The sequence below is a fragment of the Arabidopsis lyrata genome (assembly GCF_000004255.2).
Source record: "Arabidopsis lyrata subsp. lyrata unplaced genomic scaffold ARALYscaffold_1, whole genome shotgun sequence".
Lineage (NCBI taxonomy): Eukaryota > Viridiplantae > Streptophyta > Magnoliopsida > Brassicales > Brassicaceae > Arabidopsis > Arabidopsis lyrata.
The window spans coordinates 10,381,677-10,403,155 of record NW_003302555.1 but is presented as its reverse complement, the minus strand read 5'-3'; the positions used below and the strand labels follow the sequence as shown (position 1 = coordinate 10,403,155).

General features: G+C 33.9%; 4 protein-coding genes across 5 annotated transcripts; 2 read left to right on the top strand and 2 right to left on the bottom strand.

The window, feature by feature from the left end:
* Positions 1-1,905: 1,905 nt before the first annotated feature.
* Positions 1,906-4,266, bottom strand: LOC9326643 (axial regulator YABBY 4). Of its 2 annotated transcripts, XM_002890535.2 has the most exons (7): positions 3,712-4,260; positions 3,487-3,624; positions 3,239-3,389; positions 3,095-3,143; positions 2,899-2,974; positions 2,670-2,768; positions 1,906-2,261 (listed from the first exon to the last, which is right to left on the bottom strand). In XM_002890535.2, the coding sequence occupies exons 1-7, from the start codon at positions 3,808-3,810 to the stop codon at positions 2,145-2,147; spliced, it is 729 nt and encodes a 242-aa protein (XP_002890581.2). In that variant the 5' UTR covers positions 3,811-4,260; the 3' UTR covers positions 1,906-2,144. The 2 variants fall into 2 exon arrangements, with proteins under 2 accessions (XP_002890581.2, XP_020869495.1); XM_021013836.1 differs by lacking the exon at positions 1,906-2,261 and having other exon boundaries at positions 2,289-2,768; positions 3,712-4,266.
* A 1,032-nt stretch (positions 4,267-5,298) lies between these two features.
* Positions 5,299-9,225, top strand: LOC9329346 (CRS2-associated factor 2, chloroplastic). Its single transcript, XM_002893239.2, has 6 exons — positions 5,299-7,143; positions 7,235-7,362; positions 7,619-7,844; positions 7,940-8,067; positions 8,439-8,583; positions 8,712-9,225. The coding sequence occupies exons 1-6, from the start codon at positions 6,465-6,467 to the stop codon at positions 9,101-9,103; spliced, it is 1,698 nt and encodes a 565-aa protein (XP_002893285.1). The 5' UTR covers positions 5,299-6,464; the 3' UTR covers positions 9,104-9,225.
* Positions 5,543-6,346, bottom strand: LOC9329347 (ubiquitin-40S ribosomal protein S27a-1). The gene has a single exon (XM_021013165.1). It carries the CDS (start codon positions 6,256-6,258, stop codon positions 5,788-5,790), a length of 471 nt encoding a protein of 156 aa, XP_020868824.1. The 5' UTR covers positions 6,259-6,346; the 3' UTR covers positions 5,543-5,787.
* A 950-nt stretch (positions 9,226-10,175) lies between the features above and the next one.
* On the top strand, positions 10,176-11,631 carry LOC9329345 (F-box/kelch-repeat protein At1g23390). The gene has a single exon (XM_002893238.2). The coding sequence runs from the start codon at positions 10,330-10,332 to the stop codon at positions 11,491-11,493; it is 1,164 nt and encodes a 387-aa protein (XP_002893284.1). The 5' UTR covers positions 10,176-10,329; the 3' UTR covers positions 11,494-11,631.
* The last annotated feature ends 9,848 nt before the right edge of the window (positions 11,632-21,479 follow it).

The following is a 21,479-nucleotide window of genomic DNA, read 5'->3' as shown; positions in this document are numbered from 1 at the left end:
TCTCCTTCGCTTAGGGTTCAGGACTTGGCTGTTGTTTGATTCTGCTTTGAGTTTTCTGTCTCGACAAGCCTTGACGTTTGGAAGAAGCATTTCTCTGTTGGCATCTTCTGCTCGTGGACATTGGCAGGATTATTAGGAGAGTGCTTCCTCGTGGCAGGTCAAGTTGTTTTGTCTTTTCGGATGCTCTTTTGATCATTCTTCTGGCTGCAGTAGTGTTTGATTTGTTGATGTTTTAGTTACCGGTGGTACTAGCTTTCATCGCCAATTGAGGACGTTACATGTATACCAAGACTTTTGGTTTGGTTCAAGGCCTGGTTTTGTTGTGGCTTGCTTTTGTTTTTGCCTTTTGGTAGAAGTTTGCTATGCTTTGAGTGTCCGCCTCTTGCTTGCGTTAAGATTGTGCTATAGAGGAGCTAGTAAGGCTAATGGCCTTTGGTGTGGTGGTGAACTGTTTTTATTATTGCTCTGCGCTAGCCGACTTCGGGTGAACTTGGTAGAGGGAGCACACACTGTTGGCATAATGTGGCGTGTGAGGTTCCGTCCAAAGAAAGCTCATGGACTTGATCAAAGAATCGCTTCTGCATTTTGCGAGGAGAGAATGTGTGGCAGGGTTTGGAGTTCTTTTCCGTTGACATCTCGGTCTCGGGCCTCCTTTGAAAGGCTTCTAGAGCTATGTGTCTTCTGCAACTCGGCGGTCACAATTTGCAGTCGCCCTTCTCCTTTTGCAATTCTTCTAGGAAGAACAACAAAATCGTCATCGCTTCATTTAACTCTCATAGCTCTTTCGCTATGGTTGAGTGGATGGACCGAAAACCGTGGTTACTAACTTATGCTTCCATGTTTTTATATTTTTTGCCATGGAACCATTTTCTAGGATTATAATCATCGATTGTAAACCTAAACATTTTTCATTTTATGAAATATTTACATTCTTAGCAAAAAAAAAAAATAATAATAATAATAACAAGTTATGACAATATCTAAACTGCAATGTCAATCTCTTAGTATGATTTTTTTCTTCTTATTATTATTCCCCTCGCCGTGACAAAAGATTAACGAGTTTGTTATGTGAATCGGTTCAGGTTTAAGTTTAACTATGGTTTCTTTATGTTCATGCAGATCCACCGGCAGTTTATTATTGCAAAAATCAGAGCCGGCCCGCAGGACAGGCCACCCAAGCGGTGGCTTGGGGCACCACAAATTTTTTTTTTTTTTTAAGGTTTTTTTTTTTTTTTTTTTGGTAAAAAGGCCCATAAAATGAAAATATTTAGTAAAAACTAAAGTTTTTTTCGAAAAAAATAAATAAAATAGGGCCCAAACAATTAAATTTGAATGTAATAATATTCAAAATATCATTATTTTTGTATAATTTACTAAAAATAGGTCAAAAAAAAATTTAGCCCTAAAACTTATAAATATATTGGGCATTATTTTATTTTTCGTGTAGGGCCTCACAAATGCTCGGACCGGCACTGGCAAAAATTAATGATATGTTTAAAGGATTCCGGTCGATCCAACTCTATACCAAGATTTGTTCATGCATTTACAAATCGGAATTGGTCTGTTTTTTTTAGTTGAAAGAAAAAGGGCATGTTTCAAGCTACATATATAGTTAATTATGATGAAAATTAATTTCTTTTAACCTTTTTGTTTCGTGAATATTGATGGTTCTATATTTTACTTCATAGTAACTAAGTAACTAAGAACGGTCAAATGTAAATCTCAAAAACATTAATATATATAGATTACTAATGCGTTTGTTTTTCTTTATCGTACGTACAAAAGCATTAAGCGAAGTCATCAAGAAGGATCTTTATTATGAATTTATGATAGCTTAACAAAGATTCTGCTTACTAAAGTACTGTTTCGTGGAATGTTAAAACATTCATGGAATAAGAGTAGTCATGAATGCAAAAGTAGGATTTGGTATAGAGTCAATGTCTCTTCAAATTAAGTTCAAAGTTGAGAAGTACTACTAAACTACTGAACATACTCGCTCATTCCCAAGACTCTTCTCGAACACACAAATCCTACGTACGTCTTAGATTCTTCTTCCCTCTATCTCTCTCCAACAACAGAAACCCTAAAGCAACATAATCAAACCCTAGAAGAAAAGAGTCACCATCACATGTCATATGCCATTATTATTTTTTTGTTAAAATTTCATATCCCAAATTGTTATACTCAAATGGAGATTTTCCCCAAATGGAATGCCTCTGAGCCTTTCTCTCTCGGAACCCATTATTGCTTTCTTCATGGTCCTGCATCCCAAACATTTCAACAATATTAATTGAAAAATATACACATTCAGCTTGAATGCTTTAATTAGTTGAATGGGTTTCTATAAAAGTAAACTGTGTGCAGTGTAAGCTTCAATACTATATAAGGGTTTACGTCATAAATTTCACACATTGTAGTAGTTGAGGATCAATGATTCTCACTTACCCCTCTCCTTGCTTTCACTCTAATAATCAGTAAATAATTACTCTAGCTAGGGTTCTGAAATTTTTACCGATAGTGATGCTAAATGGATTAATGCTTATTTGGTTTGCTTTGAATATGACACTTTTTTGTGGAGTTAACTTGTGAAGTACTATATGATAATCGATCTTGAAGCAAGCTATATCACTAAGGATAAAGCTTAAATTAATATTAGTTACTGAAATTACCTCAAAAGCATTGCATGGTAGAATTGCATTGTTATCTTCCTCACAAAAACATTGATCTGAAGCAGCTCTCTTGTTGTGAACTGGAGGAAAATGGGCCCACTTCACCATCCCCAAATCAAACAAATTGAAATCACAAAATGTTATTAGCTTACTAGATCTCTCAATTAAGCTGACTAAGAGATGAAAACTAAATTAGGGGTTTTCTTCTTCAAAATTAAGCTCTAAGTACATTTTTGGCAGCTAAGCTGAAAGCTTCCTTGTGAGCCATGCTTGGATTCTGAGCCTTTAACCTCCTGATCTCTTCCCTGCTCCAAGCCATCCCCACAAAAAGGAAACCAATTAACTCCAAAAGCTTGTTAAAAGTTGTAAGATAAGCGTAGAAATGAAACTATATATGAAGATAGTGTGTTGGATTGATTTCTTACTTGATGAAGCAATTGTAAGCTGAAGGAGCTCTTTGTCGTTTCTCAGGAGCTGTATACAAACTCAAACACATTAATTAGACTAATCAAATAAGCTGAGAAATCACAAAACCAAAATTGTAAACAAAAAAATATACTCAAACGTACGTTTATTGACAACTTGGTAAACACGAGAGACATCTTCATCTTCATTGTCTGAAGATGAAACCAAAGTCGTTGGACTGTTCTCCTTCTCCTGATTCACCTTCCATGCTTCTTCTTCCACAGCATCCGTAGCTGCAACCTCCTCTTTCCCCGTCTGCGCACATATTTATATATAATCAAGAGAAGTATATATATATTGATCATATAAAGATGCATATTATTTTCTATGTATGGATGTTAATTATGGTAACCTCATCAAGATGGGACAGAGAAGCAAGGAGATGGAGAGGAATAAAGGAAGCCTTCATCAAATTGACAGAGAGAAGGCTTGTGCAATGCCCACATCTCACAGTCACTACCATTGACAAGCTTGTGAAGGGTACACTCACCTGCAACACATATATATTCATCAAATTCATGATCATAAATATAAAGAGAGGAAGAGAGATGGGAAGAGAAGAATAGTTAAGGTGTACCAGTAAAATAGTGGTGCAAAAACCACATTGGACATGGCAAATCTGCCCCGGCAGATCAAGCAGATGGTTGAGTGTTGTCATGTTGGGGAGTTTTGTCATAGAGAGAGAGAGAGTGTGTGTGTACGATGAATGATAGGAGATATATGTGTGTGTGGGTGTATGTTTTTATATAGATAGAGAGATAGGTATGGTTAATCATTAATGCAAATGTATAATTATAACTTTCATGTGTAATGCTTTGGTTATATGCTAAAATGCACAACTCAATTCAACTTATGTGCGTCTCTATCTCATTTCTATTAATTGGAATCTTTTTCGTCTCGATGAGCTGTAAGCAGTAAATGATTCTCATTCTTTCTATTAATCACATTAATTCCTAGCTAGCTAATTAACTCCTTAATATCAAACTACATTTTCTCTCTAAAATAAAAATACATTATGTGTATTTATAATATGTTGTTGATTATGAAGTTCTAGTGACAATTCACGTGACTTTTCTCTAATTAAGATCCGATTCCGGTTAGACAAAAGCATTATTATAAGATTTTTTATATGAAAATGATACATAACATTTGAACGTTTACCATTAGAGGAGACACTTTTGTTGGCAAAACATATTTTATAAACCTATAAACAGAAAACATATAAGTTCCCTTCAAAACCATTTCACGATCGTTTTTCTGATACATAACCGTGCAAGATAAATATGAGTTATTGTGAGATAACAATAGAATAACAAAATCATAAAATCAACGGTAAAGAGTAGTAGTGTTAAAAATGAACATGTGAAAATGGAAAGCCACGTTGCACAAGATAGACAGTGGATCGAAGAGAGGTGGGGTTAACAAATGATGTGATGTGGTGTGGTTTGGTTTGCAAGTTATAAAGAAAAAAACAAGTGAGGTTGAGAAAGAAATGCCTCTTTGTCTCATGTGTAGTTGTCTCTTTAAATGGGATTTAATGAATCTCTCTCACAAAACTCAACAGTCTTTTGGAGTTTTGGTTGAAGTGAGACTGAAAATGAAAGTGCAGTGAGTTGAGACTAGTGCGGGTGTTTCTAGGAGACTCATCACTTTTAGTAACTCGGAATCTTAGGATTTTGTCCTTCTCTCTCACATTTTGCTAACTGTTTCTTGACCATTTTGCCCAAAGTCTTCTCTCTCTCTCCCTCTCTTCAAGTTTCAGTGCTTTCTCTATGTCATGTTATTTCTACTGTCCCTCTCTTTATTGCTCTCTCTGTCTCACTTACTCTCATCTCCTATTTTGTGTTCAACCACAAGAAAAAGACTAAACATAATAATATTTACTCAATTTCATACCCATTGGTAAAAAAATTTGTGTAGGTGGAATCCAATGCAATGACCCAACCCTGGACTGGACAAGTTTCGACCCATTTTGATTAAAGCACACGTTTTAGCAACCCACACACAAAGGTAACATTTAAGAGATTAGATTAAAATATCATAAAACATGTTCATAGGTATGGCTTTTTGGTTTAACAGTCTTCTTCTCCACATATACTTCTCATTTCTAGTTTCAAACAAACTCAAACTTTACATAACATAGAAACACAAGTTCGATACTTGGTCAAACCTCACTGTTAACATAAAAGAGAAGCTTTGAAATCAAGATAAGACTACAAAGACAACACATGTTAAGGGTCTAACACACATGCTATCAATATCTGAGAGAATCTAAAACCTATCTTAGCAAACAAGTTACCAGAGCCGACAACAACAAAACTTAAGACATTAATGGTGTAACAATATGATCAGAATCGACATAAGGGGTAGATTTCGCCTTCCACTAATCCATACTAAAACTAAAGCAATGTAGCAAATCATTGGTTCAACACAACATCCTAATTCTACAGCCACAATTCACCATTTCCACATCAGTCCAAGCATAATAAAACAAAAAAAAATTGAGCAAATTTCTAATCAAAGATAATATAATGTATTAATGGAATAATAAAAACCATCCCTCAATAGAACAAAACCATCTCAAAATATCTGAATTAAAATTCCAAAGTAAAAAAGAGATAGAAAAAAAAAACATAACCTAACCCAATCATCATCACTCTTCATCAGCCTTCTTGAACACGTAAGTAGTTCCACATTTCCCACAATAATGTCTATCAAAATGACTCGCCATGAAAGTTCCAGGACCACAGCTAACAGAAGGACACTCTTTCCTCAACCTCTGAACTTTTCCACTTCCATCAACCTTGTAAAACTGCAAAACCGCTAGCTTCACTTTCTTATGCTTATGCTTAATCTTCTTAGGTTTCGTGTACGTCTTCTTCTTCCTCTTCTTCGCACCTCCTCTCAGACGAAGCACCAAATGAAGCGTCGACTCTTTCTGAATGTTGTAATCAGCGAGTGTTCTTCCATCTTCCAATTGTTTTCCGGCGAAGATTAACCGTTGCTGATCCGGTGGGATTCCTTCTTTGTCTTGAATCTTCGCTTTCACATTGTCGATTGTGTCTGATGATTCAACCTCTAGGGTTATTGTCTTCCCCGTTAGGGTTTTCACGAAGATCTGCATTTTCTTGTTTCGCTCGAAGAAAAACGCTGAGAGTGAGAAACAATGGCTTTTATATCAATGAAATTAGGGTTACAAGCACATGAATAATGGGCCTGGACTTAGGCCCAATTTAAGAAATAAAGCCCGTAATGATTAAAACGATGTCGTCTAAAGGATAAAGTTTGAAAACTACTAAAACTCTCATCTTCTTCATTGAATCAGTATCAATGGCGATTGTAGCATCACTACGAGACATTAATCTCTTCTCTTCACTTCCTTCAACACCTCCAATGGCGGATTCATCATCAGGAACTTTCCGGCCAGCTCCGCCGATACCAATTCCCAAATACGCACCATCCACTAGAAATCGTAATCGGAAAACTAATCATCAAATTCAAACCGATACACAGACGAAGAAACCACAATCAAATCCAGCTTTAAAGCTTCCGCATCACCGAACCAGATACTACAAACCGGTTAAGGAAGGAGTTATCTCTTCAGACGGCGACCGCACAATCGTAATTGGCGAATCCGGTGTCTCGTACCAGCTTCCCGGTGCGCCGTTCGAGTTTCAGTTCAGTTACTCTGAGACACCGAAAGCTAAACCGGTTGGGATTCGTGAACCGGCGTTTATGCCGTTTGCGCCACCGACGATGCCGAGACCGTGGACAGGGAAAGCACCGTTGAAGAAATCAAAGAAGAAGATTCCGTTGTTTGATTCCTTTAATCCACCGCCGGCGGGAAAATCTGGGGTTAAGTATGTGGAAATGCCTGGGCCGTTGCCGTTTGGGAGGTATCCAAAGGAAGGAATGAATAGAGAAGAGATTTTAGGAGAGCCATTGAAGAAATGGGAGAAAGGAATGTTGATTAAGCCTCATATGCATGATAATCGTCAGGTTAATTTAGGTGAGTGTTGTTGTTGTCTTCACGTTTTGAATTTTTAGGAGTTTTTGGTTTGGAATTTTCACTTATTGGATTTGATAATGTGTGTTTATAGGAAGAGATGGATTTACACATAATATGTTGGAATTGATACATTCGCATTGGAAGAGACGACGTGTTTGTAAAGTTCGATGTAAAGGAGTTCCTACTGTGGATATGGATAACGTGTGTCGTGTTCTTGAGGTATTTGTTTGGATTCTTGATGTAGTTTGTTCAGTAACCACTAGTTTCTTGGTTTTAATAGAACTAGATACTTTGTTTAGGTGGAGATAGAGAGGAGACTTGAATGAAATATCAGAACCTGTACAGGGTTCTTTTGATAGATGTTTTGTGGTTTGAGAGAGTAACAAAAGATATCTACTTTCGAACTGTTGGATTAGTATGGTTGACTCTTCCAGTTTTTTTCTTTTTCTGCTCTCTTTCATTTGCTATTGTCTAGGAAAAGACAGGAGGAGAGATTATTCACAGAGTTGGAGGTGTGGTGTACCTCTTCAGGGGTAGAAATTACAATTATCGCACACGTCCGCAATACCCGTTGATGTTGTGGAAACCAGCAGCTCCTGTTTATCCAAAGCTCATTCAAGAAGTTCCTGAAGGATTGACCAAAGAGGAAGCTCTTGAGTTCAGGGTGAAGGGCAAGTCTCTTAGGCCTATATGCAAGTTGTGTAAGTGTATCTTATCTTTGCTTTAGTTCTGTTTTTTTTCGTGTTTTGTTAGTTTCGGCGTTACTTACTATAATTGTCTTGGTTTTGCATTGCAGCTAAAAATGGAGTCTACGTATCGCTAGTCAAGGATGTTAGGGATGCCTTTGAACTGAGTCCCTTGGTGAAAGTCGACTGCCCAGGACTTGAACCAAGTGATTATAAGAAAATAGGCGCTAAACTTAAGGTCTATGAATCCTCCAGGTTTCTTTATTTTTTGTATCTTCATTTCAATCACCTGAGGTCAATCTCAAATCTTGAAATTCGCAGCATTTTACTGATAATCCTTTTCACTTGGCTTAGAAGTTCTAGAGTTAATTTGCTTCGAGCGTTGCTTGTTAGGAAGACAAAAGTTCCTCTTAATACTCTCCATTTTCCATGCTGATTAATTTCACTCTGGTTTCTTATAATAAGTTCCTATCAGAGTATTTTTCTACATTAAACTTGGATTCATGTTCTCTCTCTCATTTGGTGTTCATATTCAGTTTCAAGGTTTCATCATCCAACATTTCTCTATATATCTGAAAAGCTTTCTCTTCATTTCTTATCTTTTTGCAGGAGTTAGTTCCATGTGTGCTTCTGTCTTTCGATGATGAGCAAATACTCATGTGGAGAGGACGAGATTGGAAGTCGCGGTTTGTAGACAATCCTTTAATTCCAAGCCTTTCTGAAACCAACATAGCAAACGAACTTGATCCCTCAGGTATTATAACTCTTGCATACTCAGAAACCTCTAATTAACTATCTGAAGATAACAACAACCACTGTCCAAAGCTAATAATACTCAAAAAATGCTTCTCATATACCTTTTATCTGTTCTTTTCTTTTCAGACAAACCCAGTGACGAACAAACTGTGTCTGATCCAAGTTCAACGATCTCAAGCCCCAAAATGATCTCGCTCTGGAAACGAGCATTGGAATCGTCCAAGGCGGTGATTCTTGAAGAGCTTGACCTTGGTCCGGACGATCTATTGAAGAAGGTGGAAGAGTTAGAAGGCACTTCACTGGCTGCAGAACACAGTTACACAGCTATGGTCTTGTCAAATACTGATGGTGCAGCAGAGGATTACGTTGATGACAAGGACCGGTCCGAAGAGTATAGTGACATAGACGATGACTTTGATGACGAGTGTTCCGATGATGAATCGCTAGATCCGGTTGGTCCAGTGGGAACTTTGCCCGTTGACAAGATAGTTAGGAAGCTGAGGGAGAGACTAAAATAGAGCCAAAAGTGTTACTGTAATTGTTTGGTGTAAATGTTGTAAACATACTAAAAACCCATAAGAAAATGCTTATAGATCACGCATTCCTTCAATCAAATGTTGACGCATACCCTTAAGATAAACGGATTAGAACGTGAGAAAATTTACGGATAGATCACATATCATCTTGAACTGTCATCAACAAATTTGCAGGTAATTCTTAATTTCTTATAATCTTGCAGGAGTACATGTCCTTTCTCACATTAAGATTTAGAGAGTGGTGTTTATGTTGAAAATCTCATCGCACATCTCAATTCTCAAGCCTTATCATGTAGTAGTAGGTTATGAGTAGGTTATTGGTCTAATCAAATATTCTTTTCCTGTTTTTTTTTTTTTGTCTTTTTTGCATATATATCTCAAGTCATTTGTGGTGTTATGCTCATTATTATTGATATCTCCTTATCTGTACGTTAAATAGAGAATTGGAGCCACAGATATACAGTAAGAGTAGTTAGGATATGGTCCTTGGGAGGTTGCAAATGGTCCAGGCTTGACATTTGTTCTTCAGGTTGTACTTTTTAATGCATTTATTCCTTCGGATATGATACAGAAGATGAGACCCAGAAACAAGTATATATTATTATTACATACTTAACATTAAAACCAACATAAGAAAATCTACATTACATAATCATCAAGCATTAAAACTGTTTCTAATATCCGCAGATTACCATTATTTGGAACTTCTTGTGAGCATGAACTTAGCTATGGTTATCAAGATTTGGCTCCACTATGAACTAAGGTCATCGTTCTGCTCGATGATTCATTGGTACCATGACACAAAGTTCATTCATCATAACTAGCTGTACGTTGGTCAATGTGCATTAATGATTTGAGTTGGTGGATAGATAAGAATAAGATAACTCGTGTCGTTTAGATAAGATATAATATATACACGGTTTGATGTTATGTGTGTATTATTAGTGTATATTATATGAATTTTTTTTTTACTCAAGTTTCAGTCCATAGTGTGAAAGAATCTTTGAGTTTAAACTTAAGGGGATTCATAATCTTGGAGTTTTTTTCCTGGTATTTCTTTTTTTATGAATGATTGTGTAATCAATTAGCTTATAATTATCAGAAATTACATGGCCTTTATTAATATTCCGTGGATTTTAATTCTCGTCTCTATATAAAGACTTTTCCCTCCTTTACACTTCTGCATTATCCAAAAGTCGTTCCAAAAAATGGAGAATGGAGGAGAAGAAGTTTCCATTGACGGAGACATACTCGAATCAATACTCTCCCATTTACCACTCCTCGACCTCGATTCCGCTTGCCAAGTCTCCAAATCATGGAACCGCGCCGTCTTCTTCTCCCTCCGCCGCCTTAAAACCATGCCGTGGTTGTTCGTTTACAATCAGAGAAATTCTCCGCCGTACACCATGCCGGCGATGGCGGTGGCTTATGATCCGAAGTCGGGTGAATGGATCGAGATCAAAAACGAATCATCATCTCCCGTCGAACACGTCTCCGTTGCTCGATCTTCTCACTCCGCGTTGCTCTACGCTTTATCTCCGGCGAGATTCTCTTTCTCAATCGACGCGTTTCATCTGACTTGGCAACACGTGGCAGCACCGAGAGTGTGGAGGATCGATCCAATTGTCGCCGTCGTTGGACGGAACCTGATCGTTGCCGGTGGCGTGTGCGATTTCGAGGAGGATAGATTCGCCGTTGAGTTGCTGGATGTCGAATCCGGCGACGGCGAGTGGGAGAGATGCGAATCGTTGCCGGATTTTCTCTACGAATCCGCGTCCGCCACGTGGCTTTCCATCGCGGCGAGTTCGGAGAAGATGTACTTGACGGAGAAGAGATCAGGCGTTACGTGTAGCTTCGATCCAGAAACTAGATCGTGGACGAAGCTTCTCGATCTTTGTCCCGGCGAGTATAGTTTATACTCACGTTCCATCGGATTCGCCCGTAACCGTCTAATCATGGCTGCGATCATCGGAGACGAGGATAATCCGACGGGAATCGAACTATGGGAAGTTATAGTCTCCGACGAATCGCCGATGAATTTGAAATTCGAATCGATTGGATCTATGCCTAAGACGTGTTTGGATAAGCTCAGAGGAACTGATTCTGATTGGCCGTTAACCTCGATAGCGTTTAACGCGGTGGGAGATATGGTTTATATACACGATGCGGCGGAGAACGGCGGAGATATAGTGGCGGCGGAGATTGATGGAGGAAAGCTTTGTAAGTGGAGGACTTTGCCAAACGCAGACGCTACTTGGATTAATAAAAGTCACGCGGGAGAGAGAGTTATCGTTGCGTGTTCAAACTTTGGTTTTAGCGATTTGAAACTTGCGTTTAGGAATCATTTGAGTTTCTCAACGTCAAAATATTGAATGTAATCGTGTCCGTTAAATTCAAAGTTTCTAGTCACATCTTGTACTCTAGTTATTATTATTACTGCATAAGTTATTTTGTTTTTTGAGAGATAAGCATTCACATTACAGAAACACTTATAGTAAAAGTTTCTTACATTTGGTAAATCCAATTGGACCACTTCATATGATTTAGTTGAAAAATCCCTATTGGTCATCAACAACTTTGACAAAGAGAATTTGAGCTATTTTGCACATTAACACCTAATATATCAACTTTATTCTTTACAGTTTCTTACAGACAATACCAATTAACTTTTAGGTATTATGTAAATCTTTGGGATTGCATAAACAAACACAAATAAACTGAATCCACAATAAGATTCATCGGAGAGCAAATATGAAAACGGATATTAATGGAAAAAACCCTAGAGAGTAGAGAGAGGTAGCCAATAGTAAGATAAAACATTTTGGCAGGCTCGAAAAAGAATCGAGCCCTTCCGCTGTTCCATGACTTGCCGGTTTAACCCCGCTGGCTTACTACATTGGTTTATTCGATTAAGCGCATCAAGTGAACATTAACTTTCTTGGTTGGTGGTGGCTAGGGAGTAGGGAGAGCCAAACCCTCTGGTCCACCTAGAAGCTTCCGAGGAAGCTCAAGCTCCCTATTTGGGAATCAGCCTATTAGCTTTTCAGTTTGATACATACATAAATGGGGAGGGAGTGTTTGTCTCTCTCTCTTTGTTGTCTATAAATAGCAATTTCGCCTTAAAGTGTTTTGACGTTGAAATTTAAAGAACTTGACTCCAACATAACTTACTTCAATGCCATTCGATTATCATGGGTACGAGAGTAAGATTTTATTTTACTACTTATATCCAAAACTTCAAATAATACATTGTGAAAGCTCTAGGCAACGGCTAAACTTTGAATTCAATTAGGTGTTGAATCATGATGACAATGTCGATGTTAATTCAATTATTAAGTATATACTAACATTAAGACAATTTTTCTTTTTGTTGGAAATAAGTGGGGCACGTCAAAAAACCAATCAATGAATTATATGATACATTTTTAGGGGGTGTTATTGGTTTGTGATTTTGACTTTTAAGATTTAAATTGTTATGAAAAATCTTTTGTTATTCAGTTAATAATTTTAGGAATGTAGCTAGTCTTTATGACGATAAACTTACTAACTTAGCTTTCAAAAGCATTGCTACATTACTCGTTACACGAAACAGTTATTATGACAATACGGATCACTATACTACTACCCTTAAACAGGCCCACAAATTTGGCCCATCAGATATTTCATATGTTAACCCATTATTGATTGGAATTTAGAATGGATTGGTTTGCACCAAAAAAATAAAGTGGATTGGTTAAATGGCCAGAAAGGAGCTACACCTTCAAAAAGAAAGAAACTTCATGCACCTTCTTTGTTTTTCTTTACACTGTGTATATGTTTTTCTTTAAATCTCATCCAAACACCTAAAATTAGGTCAGTTATCATATATCTTAATAAATTTATAGTTGTATTTGAAAAAATATTTAGATAAATGATAGTATAAACGAGCAAATGTATACCAGCACAATCATTTGTGGTTTGGACTTTAAACGATTACATGAGGTGTCTTGAAAACAAGCATGTGGAAATATCTTTCTTCTTACGTTATTACTATAAAGTATAAACTTATAACAGAACCTATTACCTATCCGTGGCAGTGGAAGAGTCAAAAGTCGAATTGTTATATTCTTCGTAAGATATAATGAATATTTTGTAATGCGTACAAATGTTTGTCGGGTTACTAAATTAATTATTTCCTTACAAAACCAGAGAGGGAGTGAGGCAAAGATCCTCGCAATCCAATTTAAATTCGATACAACATAATTAATTAATTGATTAAGTAGTTAATTATATTTCTTGCTTATAAAAGACATGAAAGATAGCATCATGTTCACTGGAATGTTTTTAAACTACTCTTTTTCTCGAATTTAATCTCCAAGAAAACCACATTTTATTCAGATAAGAAAAAGAATGATATCTTTGTCGAAAATGGAAAATGGAATATTTTCGTATGCTTTCGGTTTTGACATTATAAAAAGTAGGTTATATGGGCTGATACGGGCCCATTATTCTTTGACACTTTTAAACAAATATATATATATATATATATATATATATATATATATATGATATATCTAATCAAATGCTTTTATTTTGTTGTGAATTTCCATCACACATCGAAGTTGTAACTTGTAAGGCATTTCCAGTCGTTTGGTCAATTTGATGAAGAAAATATGATGCTTGGCTTGATGTACGTACAACTATAGGTTCAAAAAAAATAAAAAATAAAAAATAAAAAATAAAAATAAAAAACTATAGGTTCTAGACAATGAATGTTCAGTTAAAAATGGTTCAAAATATACGCGGAAGAGGTTATTTTTGAAACCTAGAGCTAGTTTGATTAGGATAATTAGATTAGAAATGGTTGTGAATCAGCTTTCAACAATAAGAGGCCATAAACTGTTTTTCAAGATTATTTGAAAATATATATTTATGACATAATGAAAGAAAATACTTACATTAAAAAAAATAAAAAAAAAATACTACCGGTTATCTCATTTTGGTACAAATTAATCAATTTTTTTAATTAATTAGTCGGATGTTATATATTAGGGTTTAGTTGAAAGCATATTAATGAAACTGAGAAATTATGGATGCCATTATTATCGGAACTCAGAAAAATAATGGTGGTCTTGATAAGTCAAAGATAGAGCACTCGCCCGTCGCCATTTGGAAAGTGATTTTGGCTATTTAATTAGCTTCCACTAATGTAACCATTTTTTTAAAAGGGACAAATCAACGTTGATTAACATGACACTAATTCACTTAATTTGGAGTTTGACTAATTACTTATATTTATTTTTTATATGCACGGAACTTTTTGATTCACAAATGATGAACTAGATGAAAAAAAAACCTAACTTTTATACCAAGAAAATAGAATAATATTTGACTTTGCATAGCGGGGAGCTCACAAACCACGATCACAATTAGGCCACGTTTAAAAGCAGATATTTTATCAAGAAAAGACTCATTAATTTCACATATATATATATATATATATATATATATATATATATATAGTGATGAAATTCAATTATTTTGTGATAATTGAGGATATGTTCAATTATATGCTAAAATTTGCACCAACAAGGGAATCGCCGAAGTCGAAGCACCGGGTCAGGCCCACATGAACTGCAAGAGAGTCTTCCTCTTCAAAAAAAATTGTTGGCCGGTTTTGTTTCTCTTCTATCTTTCTCTTAACGTCCTCTTTTTCTTTGTTTCATTTTGGTAAAGCAAGAAGGACCACAAGGAAAGAAAGAAATAATGTGAAGGAATGATTCAAAGACAACTTTCTTGTTTCTGTTGGATCGAAACCTTAATTAGTTAACTTTCGATACATTTTAAAGATTATGTAACAAAATTAAAGACAAAGTTTGTAAATCATTTTGATGGACCACAGACACAAAAACCTAAGGACCACTTCCAATAAAAGAGAATATATTAACTCAACAACCATTTAACACTTTGCATCATATGATCATGACGATGATGTTTCGATCTTCTTTCTGTTTCAATGCATGCCCACAACATCACCAGATTTTTGGGGTTTATACTTTATACACAAACATGCACGTGGCTTTTTCGTCTGAAAGAAAAAAATATTAGTAGTATAGTAGTATACATCAGCTAAAACTCGATTATTATAGTAATAGTGATTATGGACGTACAATAGTAAAGTGAAAAGCCAATTCTGACTAAAAAAATATGGGACGCATATATTCTCCGACCGCAGTGGGCATAACACTAGAACAGTGCTGATGCATTTTTTTATTATATAATTAAAAACACCTTTGTCATTTGTTAGTTTGCTAGATATTCTAAACTTTCCTTTATTTATTTTTTATTAAAAAGAAGATTTCCTTTTGTATCTTCATTTGTTTATATGCTCTACCATTTAGACCTGATCTCGACTTAATATTATTGAACATTTTACATCAAACTTCAAATCTTGAAGAAATACAATTATAAATATCTTAGAAGTAGTTGGCTGATCCAATCTAATTTAGACCTGTCGAATTTTCATAGAATTTTCTTATTATTATCGTTTGGTGTTACACTGAATCATTAATATTTAATACTAAACTAGATCAATTCTTTGTAACTTCGTACATATTCATCACGGGAATAATTTGATAATTTCGTACATAGTGCATATGGTTAATAACTCAATACGCATAACACTATGGTTCGTGCTACTTAAGCTGCATTTCACTAGATTTATTCCCCCATATATTCCATGAAAAGATATGTCATTAGTCATTCATTACATACTAGAGTACTTATTTATCTTTTACAGCTAATGAAACCACACACAAATATATATACAGATTGTTGGTCAGACTCTGTCCACGTACCGCATTTGGATTGGTTTTGTTCTTGTCACGTTTGGATTGGCTAAAGTTGATATTTTATAATTTGGTTGAAAACTGGAAATCTATTTAAATATAGTTAGAATACAAAATTTGGCTTACTTCCATCAAGAGGTGATGGTGTATATATCAGTACATATAAGGCTTGATTAGCAACAACAAAGACCGAGATATTTGGTGCTCTAATCAGATTTCTAATCCAGAATTTTTTCGGTCCATCGTAGTCCACAGATATAGTCTATTCTGGGTTACTTCGTCCCCTTCCTATAATAGCAGGTACGTTCACATTTAACTTTGTTGAATGTGAGGTTTTTTTTGTACATAAATGATATCAATTATTAATCTGTTATGCTCAATCATGTTGATCAAGTGGTAATATATAATTCTTCCAAATAAACCTGCAATTTCCCTATATGATATTAACACTGATTCTGAACTTTTACACAGAAAGATTTTCAAATGATTCTTATAGTTTTATAAAAAAAAAAAAAAAAAAAAAAACAGATTCTTATTAGTTAGGAATAGGCATATAAAACCATTGCTCGAATCATATCAATTATATATCTTACAAACATTGATCGAATCATATCAATTATTTGTTATGCATCACATTCCAAAACTAAGATATCCAGGGTTTTTAATAATGCATGAATCGACTAATGTTATCATATTTGAATGACGAAAAAAAAAAATATCATATTTGAATATAAACATGGTATGTCATTAGGTCTAAAGATAAACGGAGATTTTAACCCAAAAAAAAAAAAGAGGAGATAACCGAAATCGTCAGCTCAAAAAATTGAATAACAATACCCACATAAATATTAAAATTCTAAAAATAACAGCTTAAACTACCTACATACATACATACACACCAACCTAAATTAGTAAATTACTCTTTTATTTGATGTAAAACACTTGACTAGTCGGCTATTTATAAATAGAACCATTGGTACAATAATATGACCAGATATAAGTATCACTTCAAATATTAAAGTGTTAACAAGTAGTTCAAGCTGATGGTATGGGTAGTAATTTTAAAAGCAACATTATTGATAATATTTTAAGACAACTTTTATGTTAAGAGACATGTCTAATAACTAATAAGTATTTAATATAAGAGTTATTAGACATGTCTCTTAACATAAGAGTTGTCTCGACCATCTTATTAATGATCTAACATTTATAAAATTTGGGTGAGGATCAACGGTCGAGATCCAAGGGAATGGGATGGAGGGACCAAAGCTGTGCTTGTTTTTTATATGGATTCATAAGAAACCGTAGCTTTGTGTCAGATAATTTCCGAACAATCATGGCCCAAAAATGGATGGGTCAATCAACCTGTCCATCAACGAAAAGACCCTTTAACACTTTTTTTTTTTGTGCGGAGAAAATTTAACATTTTTTTTTTTGTGCGGAGAAAATAAAGAAAGACATTCGATAAAATATACGGGTCTATAAATCCAGTTATTTGTTTTTTCTGTCAATGATTTACATTATGGAAACTATTATCCAAGGGCTCTTAATAATATTTCTTAAGAATATTTAAGTAATATTTTTTTTGTTTCATCTCTTAACATTTTTTTTTTTCCTTAGCTAAGAAACACTTTTTAGCTTAAAGACACTTTTAGGAATAAATATAATCAATTAAATGCTAACATAATTTTAAATTTTTCTTAAGAGACTACCTATAATAATGCTATTGAGCTCAACTGTAATATTCTATTCTTAAATCTATTGTTTTCTCTATAAAATTATTTATGAAGGGCATACAACCGTAAGAACTGATAGTTTAATCGTATATGTAAGGTTACCGAGAAAATGTAATGTTACCAAATGATGTTCTAATATTTTTCTTAAGTTGTTCTACAAATATTTTATAGAACAAAAATTAATTTATAGGAAAAAATAGGAAATACTAAAATATTTTGTTAAGACAGTGAATTGGCAGAACATTTATGTATTTGTTTTTTTTGGTTGTGGCAATGAATTGGATGAAATGAAACTAACTAATTTATGATCTAGTGGCAAGTGGCTAAACAAAAATTCTAATAAAATTGGAGATTCGTTGGTATAAATTCCCTGATTATTTAAAGAAATAGTTGAGAGGCTTAGTAAATTTCCTAAATAATTCATATTTGCTGCATGGTCACAATTAGAATGGACTACGAACCGAATTATAAATTCAGTACTTGCTGCATGTGTAGTCCGTAGAAATAGACGAACTTTATAATTGGGTTACATACATTTATGTCGTCTTGCATTATTTGGTAATAATTATTGCAATTATATAGATAGGTAGGGAGATAGGTACAGAAAAATGAAAAGAATCTATCAAATCACAAAGCCTAAATATGATGATGGGAAATTAATAGAAGAAACATAGCTATGTGAACAAAGCAAGTATAAGAAAGAACTCTAATAAAACACCGCAGCATCAACATGCAGCATCCAAGTGATAACCAGAGAAAGAAAACATCTCTGCTTTTATTTTATTTTTACCTCATATTGGACATTTTTATGTGTGTTTTCCGGAACTTTTTATTAAATTGAGTTTTTTCACCAATTATATGCATAAATGAACAAAGAATATGTTACTTTATATATATATATATATATATATACATACAATATGTTCACTGTTCACACGTTTTAATAAAATCCTCGATTCCTCGTTAAATTATACGTCGGATTTTTGCCAATAACACGTCACATAAGGCAAAAATCGTTTGTGAACTCTTTTTTTTTTTTTTTTGCATACGCTGTTATGACTTCATTTTTTATCTAATTTTCAAACCTCCATTATTTAAGGTAATTTCCTTTGATTAATTATGATATGTTAGGTGATTTAAAGTAACCAATAGTTTGCAACTACCTTTAAAATGAAAATGACTTTCTCTAGTCTTTTGGAAAAAAAAAATTGAAAACAAAAACAGAGTTTATATTAAAAGTAGTATGATAGAAGTATAGAACATGCCACTTTCCTAATTGAAAATTATATGCTAGACTTAAAAAGCTGTCGACAAAACTAAAAGAATGGTTCCATTATATTCGAAATATATTATAGATGCTCTCGTTTTTTTTCGCTTTTTGGTTAAAGTGCTCGTTTTTTTCTTGATACCCTCTTAAACTACGGCCAATTTTTTTTTTTTTTTTTTTTTTTGATAATAATTACGGCCAATTTCAAACTTAAAAAATATATCCCAAATTGCTTATGTCTATTTTTGTTAATAATTTACATGGTTCACTTTCATAAGCTAAAGTCATCGTGTATATCATCATCATCAATGGCATGATTATCATTAACCACATCCATCAATCTAGTGATATCAATATATCATCGAAAGATTTATATCAGCTAAGAGTCTGACCACTGATTTTGCAGCTCCTACGCCTAGGCCACCGTTTATATTAGTCTTGGTTTTATCCACAAACTTGCTTTACACAGAAATTAACTATTCTAAAGTAAACACTAGTTGATACTTGATACTAGATACTATTTTAATCTTAATTACAACAAAAGACGAACGATTTTTTATAGGGTCTAGTTCTCTTATATAGGAACGGACCGTCTCTTCTCGAAACCCCTTTTGTTCCGTACAATCGAAATGTCCAACATCGGAGATGGTGAAATTTTCATATATACGTTCTTCACATTTGATATCAACCATTCATCAATATTTCATATCATCATCATATATATTTAGACTACTCAGGGGTGTGGCAATATTTACCCTTGTTTCACTATTTGCAATCAAATAAACGATATACATAGGTGTATGTATGTTTACATGATGTCTAAAAATCCTTTAGAGATGGTTTAGACCCTAAAGAGGTGAAAATTGAATTTACGGTAAAAACCTATATCAAATTATTTTGTCCAACATTTTCAACATTAAATTTAAGTGATATGATAGTAGTTCATTTAATAGTTTTTCCATTTTGCTCAGATTTTCTTCACGGGAAAGATGAACTATTATAAGTTTACAAGTTACATGCAGTAGTTAACATATTAGGTATTTAGGTACCTATCGTTCTTAACCAAAAAAATTCAGATGAAACATAAAAATAAAAATTTACATGGAACATTATTCTGATACGATGATAAATCACGAGTACAAAATGTAACATTCATGAATATATATTTAAACACTTTTGATAAGTAGGATGATAGAATAGGCGAGATTTTTTTGTCGAAAAAAAAGAAGAGTAGGCGAGATTTTGAGTTTGGTTTCAATGAGATGAATATATAGAATATGATTTTCCAAGATATTAAAAAGAGCATGATATTCCATTGATAGTATATATTTACGTAAATATTTTTGAATGATGAAATTTTAATTTGAAACCAAAGTTCAAAATAATGGAACAACAGATTATATTAAACAGTAGTCCCGATCATGATGTTTTCATCTAATGAATAATAATTTTGGAAAATCATTATGACGAGTTGACGACTATCGCAAAAGTACATGACCAAATCTCTTAGAAGTATAACAAAATTGGTTTTTAATCAAGAAAAAAGCATATAAATCAAAAGATATTATGTATATTTTTGTATAAAGATATGTTAGTCTTCACAGCTAGTTATTCAGATAAAAATTACTTATAACTAAGTAAAAATGTGGGTGAACAGAATTATAATTAAAAAGTGATTTCTATAGACTTCATTGAGAATATATATATACACTGGAGATTTTTTATTTTTATTTTTTGTCGTCTACAACTCACACATGCATATTATCATATTTGATTCTCAATGATACGGTAACCATACTAATACAAATCACTATGTTACATACTCAGTTTGTTTTATAGATCATTAGATCTCAGGGGCATAGCTATATTGTCCACATGGGGGTCAATTGACCCCTATATATGAACTTGTAGAAATTGTTATTTTACTTGTAGTTGTAGAAGCAAAATTCATTAAAATGTACTTATTGACCCCTACAAAATTTTGTAAAAAAATGGATATTTAGTGTTAGCATAAAAAATGACCCCTGTAAAAGTCATGGCTACCTCCGCCACTGTTAGATCTAATACATCAAATCTATTTTCAGTCAAAAGAAATTACACAGCTTTCGAATATTTGGGTGTAGTTTAGTGGTTATATGTACTAGTAGCCTGTTTAAAAAAAAAAAAATGTACTAGTAGCTATGTTATTATCTAAAATTTATTGTCGATGAGAAAAAAGAGTTCAAATAATTTGAGATTGTATGCTGATAAATTACCAAGAATGATTAAAAAGACAGTAAAAAACACATTCTTCCATTTCATTTTCAATAATATAATTTGTTTGTCGCCATATTTCTTTGATATTAAAAAAACCTCATGATATGCAAATTCTGGCATAACACACAGCCTTGGACCTTTGTTTATGAAGGCCTTATGAAAGCCTGAAAAAGGCCTTTTAGCATATGTCCTTTTTCGTAATTATCGTTTTCTTTTTTCTTCTCCATTAACTTTTATATCCTTTTTTTTTTTTTTGCCAAAAGAAAATAAAA

Coding starts and splice junctions, on each gene's coding strand:
- LOC9326643 (XM_021013836.1), bottom strand. CDS start 3,810: ATGACAAAACTCCCCAACATGACAACACTCAACCATCTGCTTGATCTG. Junction 3,625..3,711: donor TTTGCACCACTATTTTACTG/GTACACCTTAAC, acceptor TATGTGTTGCAG/GTGAGTGTACCCTTCACAAG. Junction 3,390..3,486: donor CTCTGTCCCATCTTGATGAG/GTTACCATAATT, acceptor ATATGTGCGCAG/ACGGGGAAAGAGGAGGTTGC.
- LOC9329347 (XM_021013165.1), bottom strand. CDS start 6,258: ATGCAGATCTTCGTGAAAACCCTAACGGGGAAGACAATAACCCTAGAG.
- LOC9329346 (XM_002893239.2), top strand. CDS start 6,465: ATGGCGATTGTAGCATCACTACGAGACATTAATCTCTTCTCTTCACTT. Junction 7,363..7,618: donor ACGTGTGTCGTGTTCTTGAG/GTATTTGTTTGG, acceptor GCTATTGTCTAG/GAAAAGACAGGAGGAGAGAT. Junction 8,584..8,711: donor AAACGAACTTGATCCCTCAG/GTATTATAACTC, acceptor TTTTCTTTTCAG/ACAAACCCAGTGACGAACAA.
- LOC9329345 (XM_002893238.2), top strand. CDS start 10,330: ATGGAGAATGGAGGAGAAGAAGTTTCCATTGACGGAGACATACTCGAA.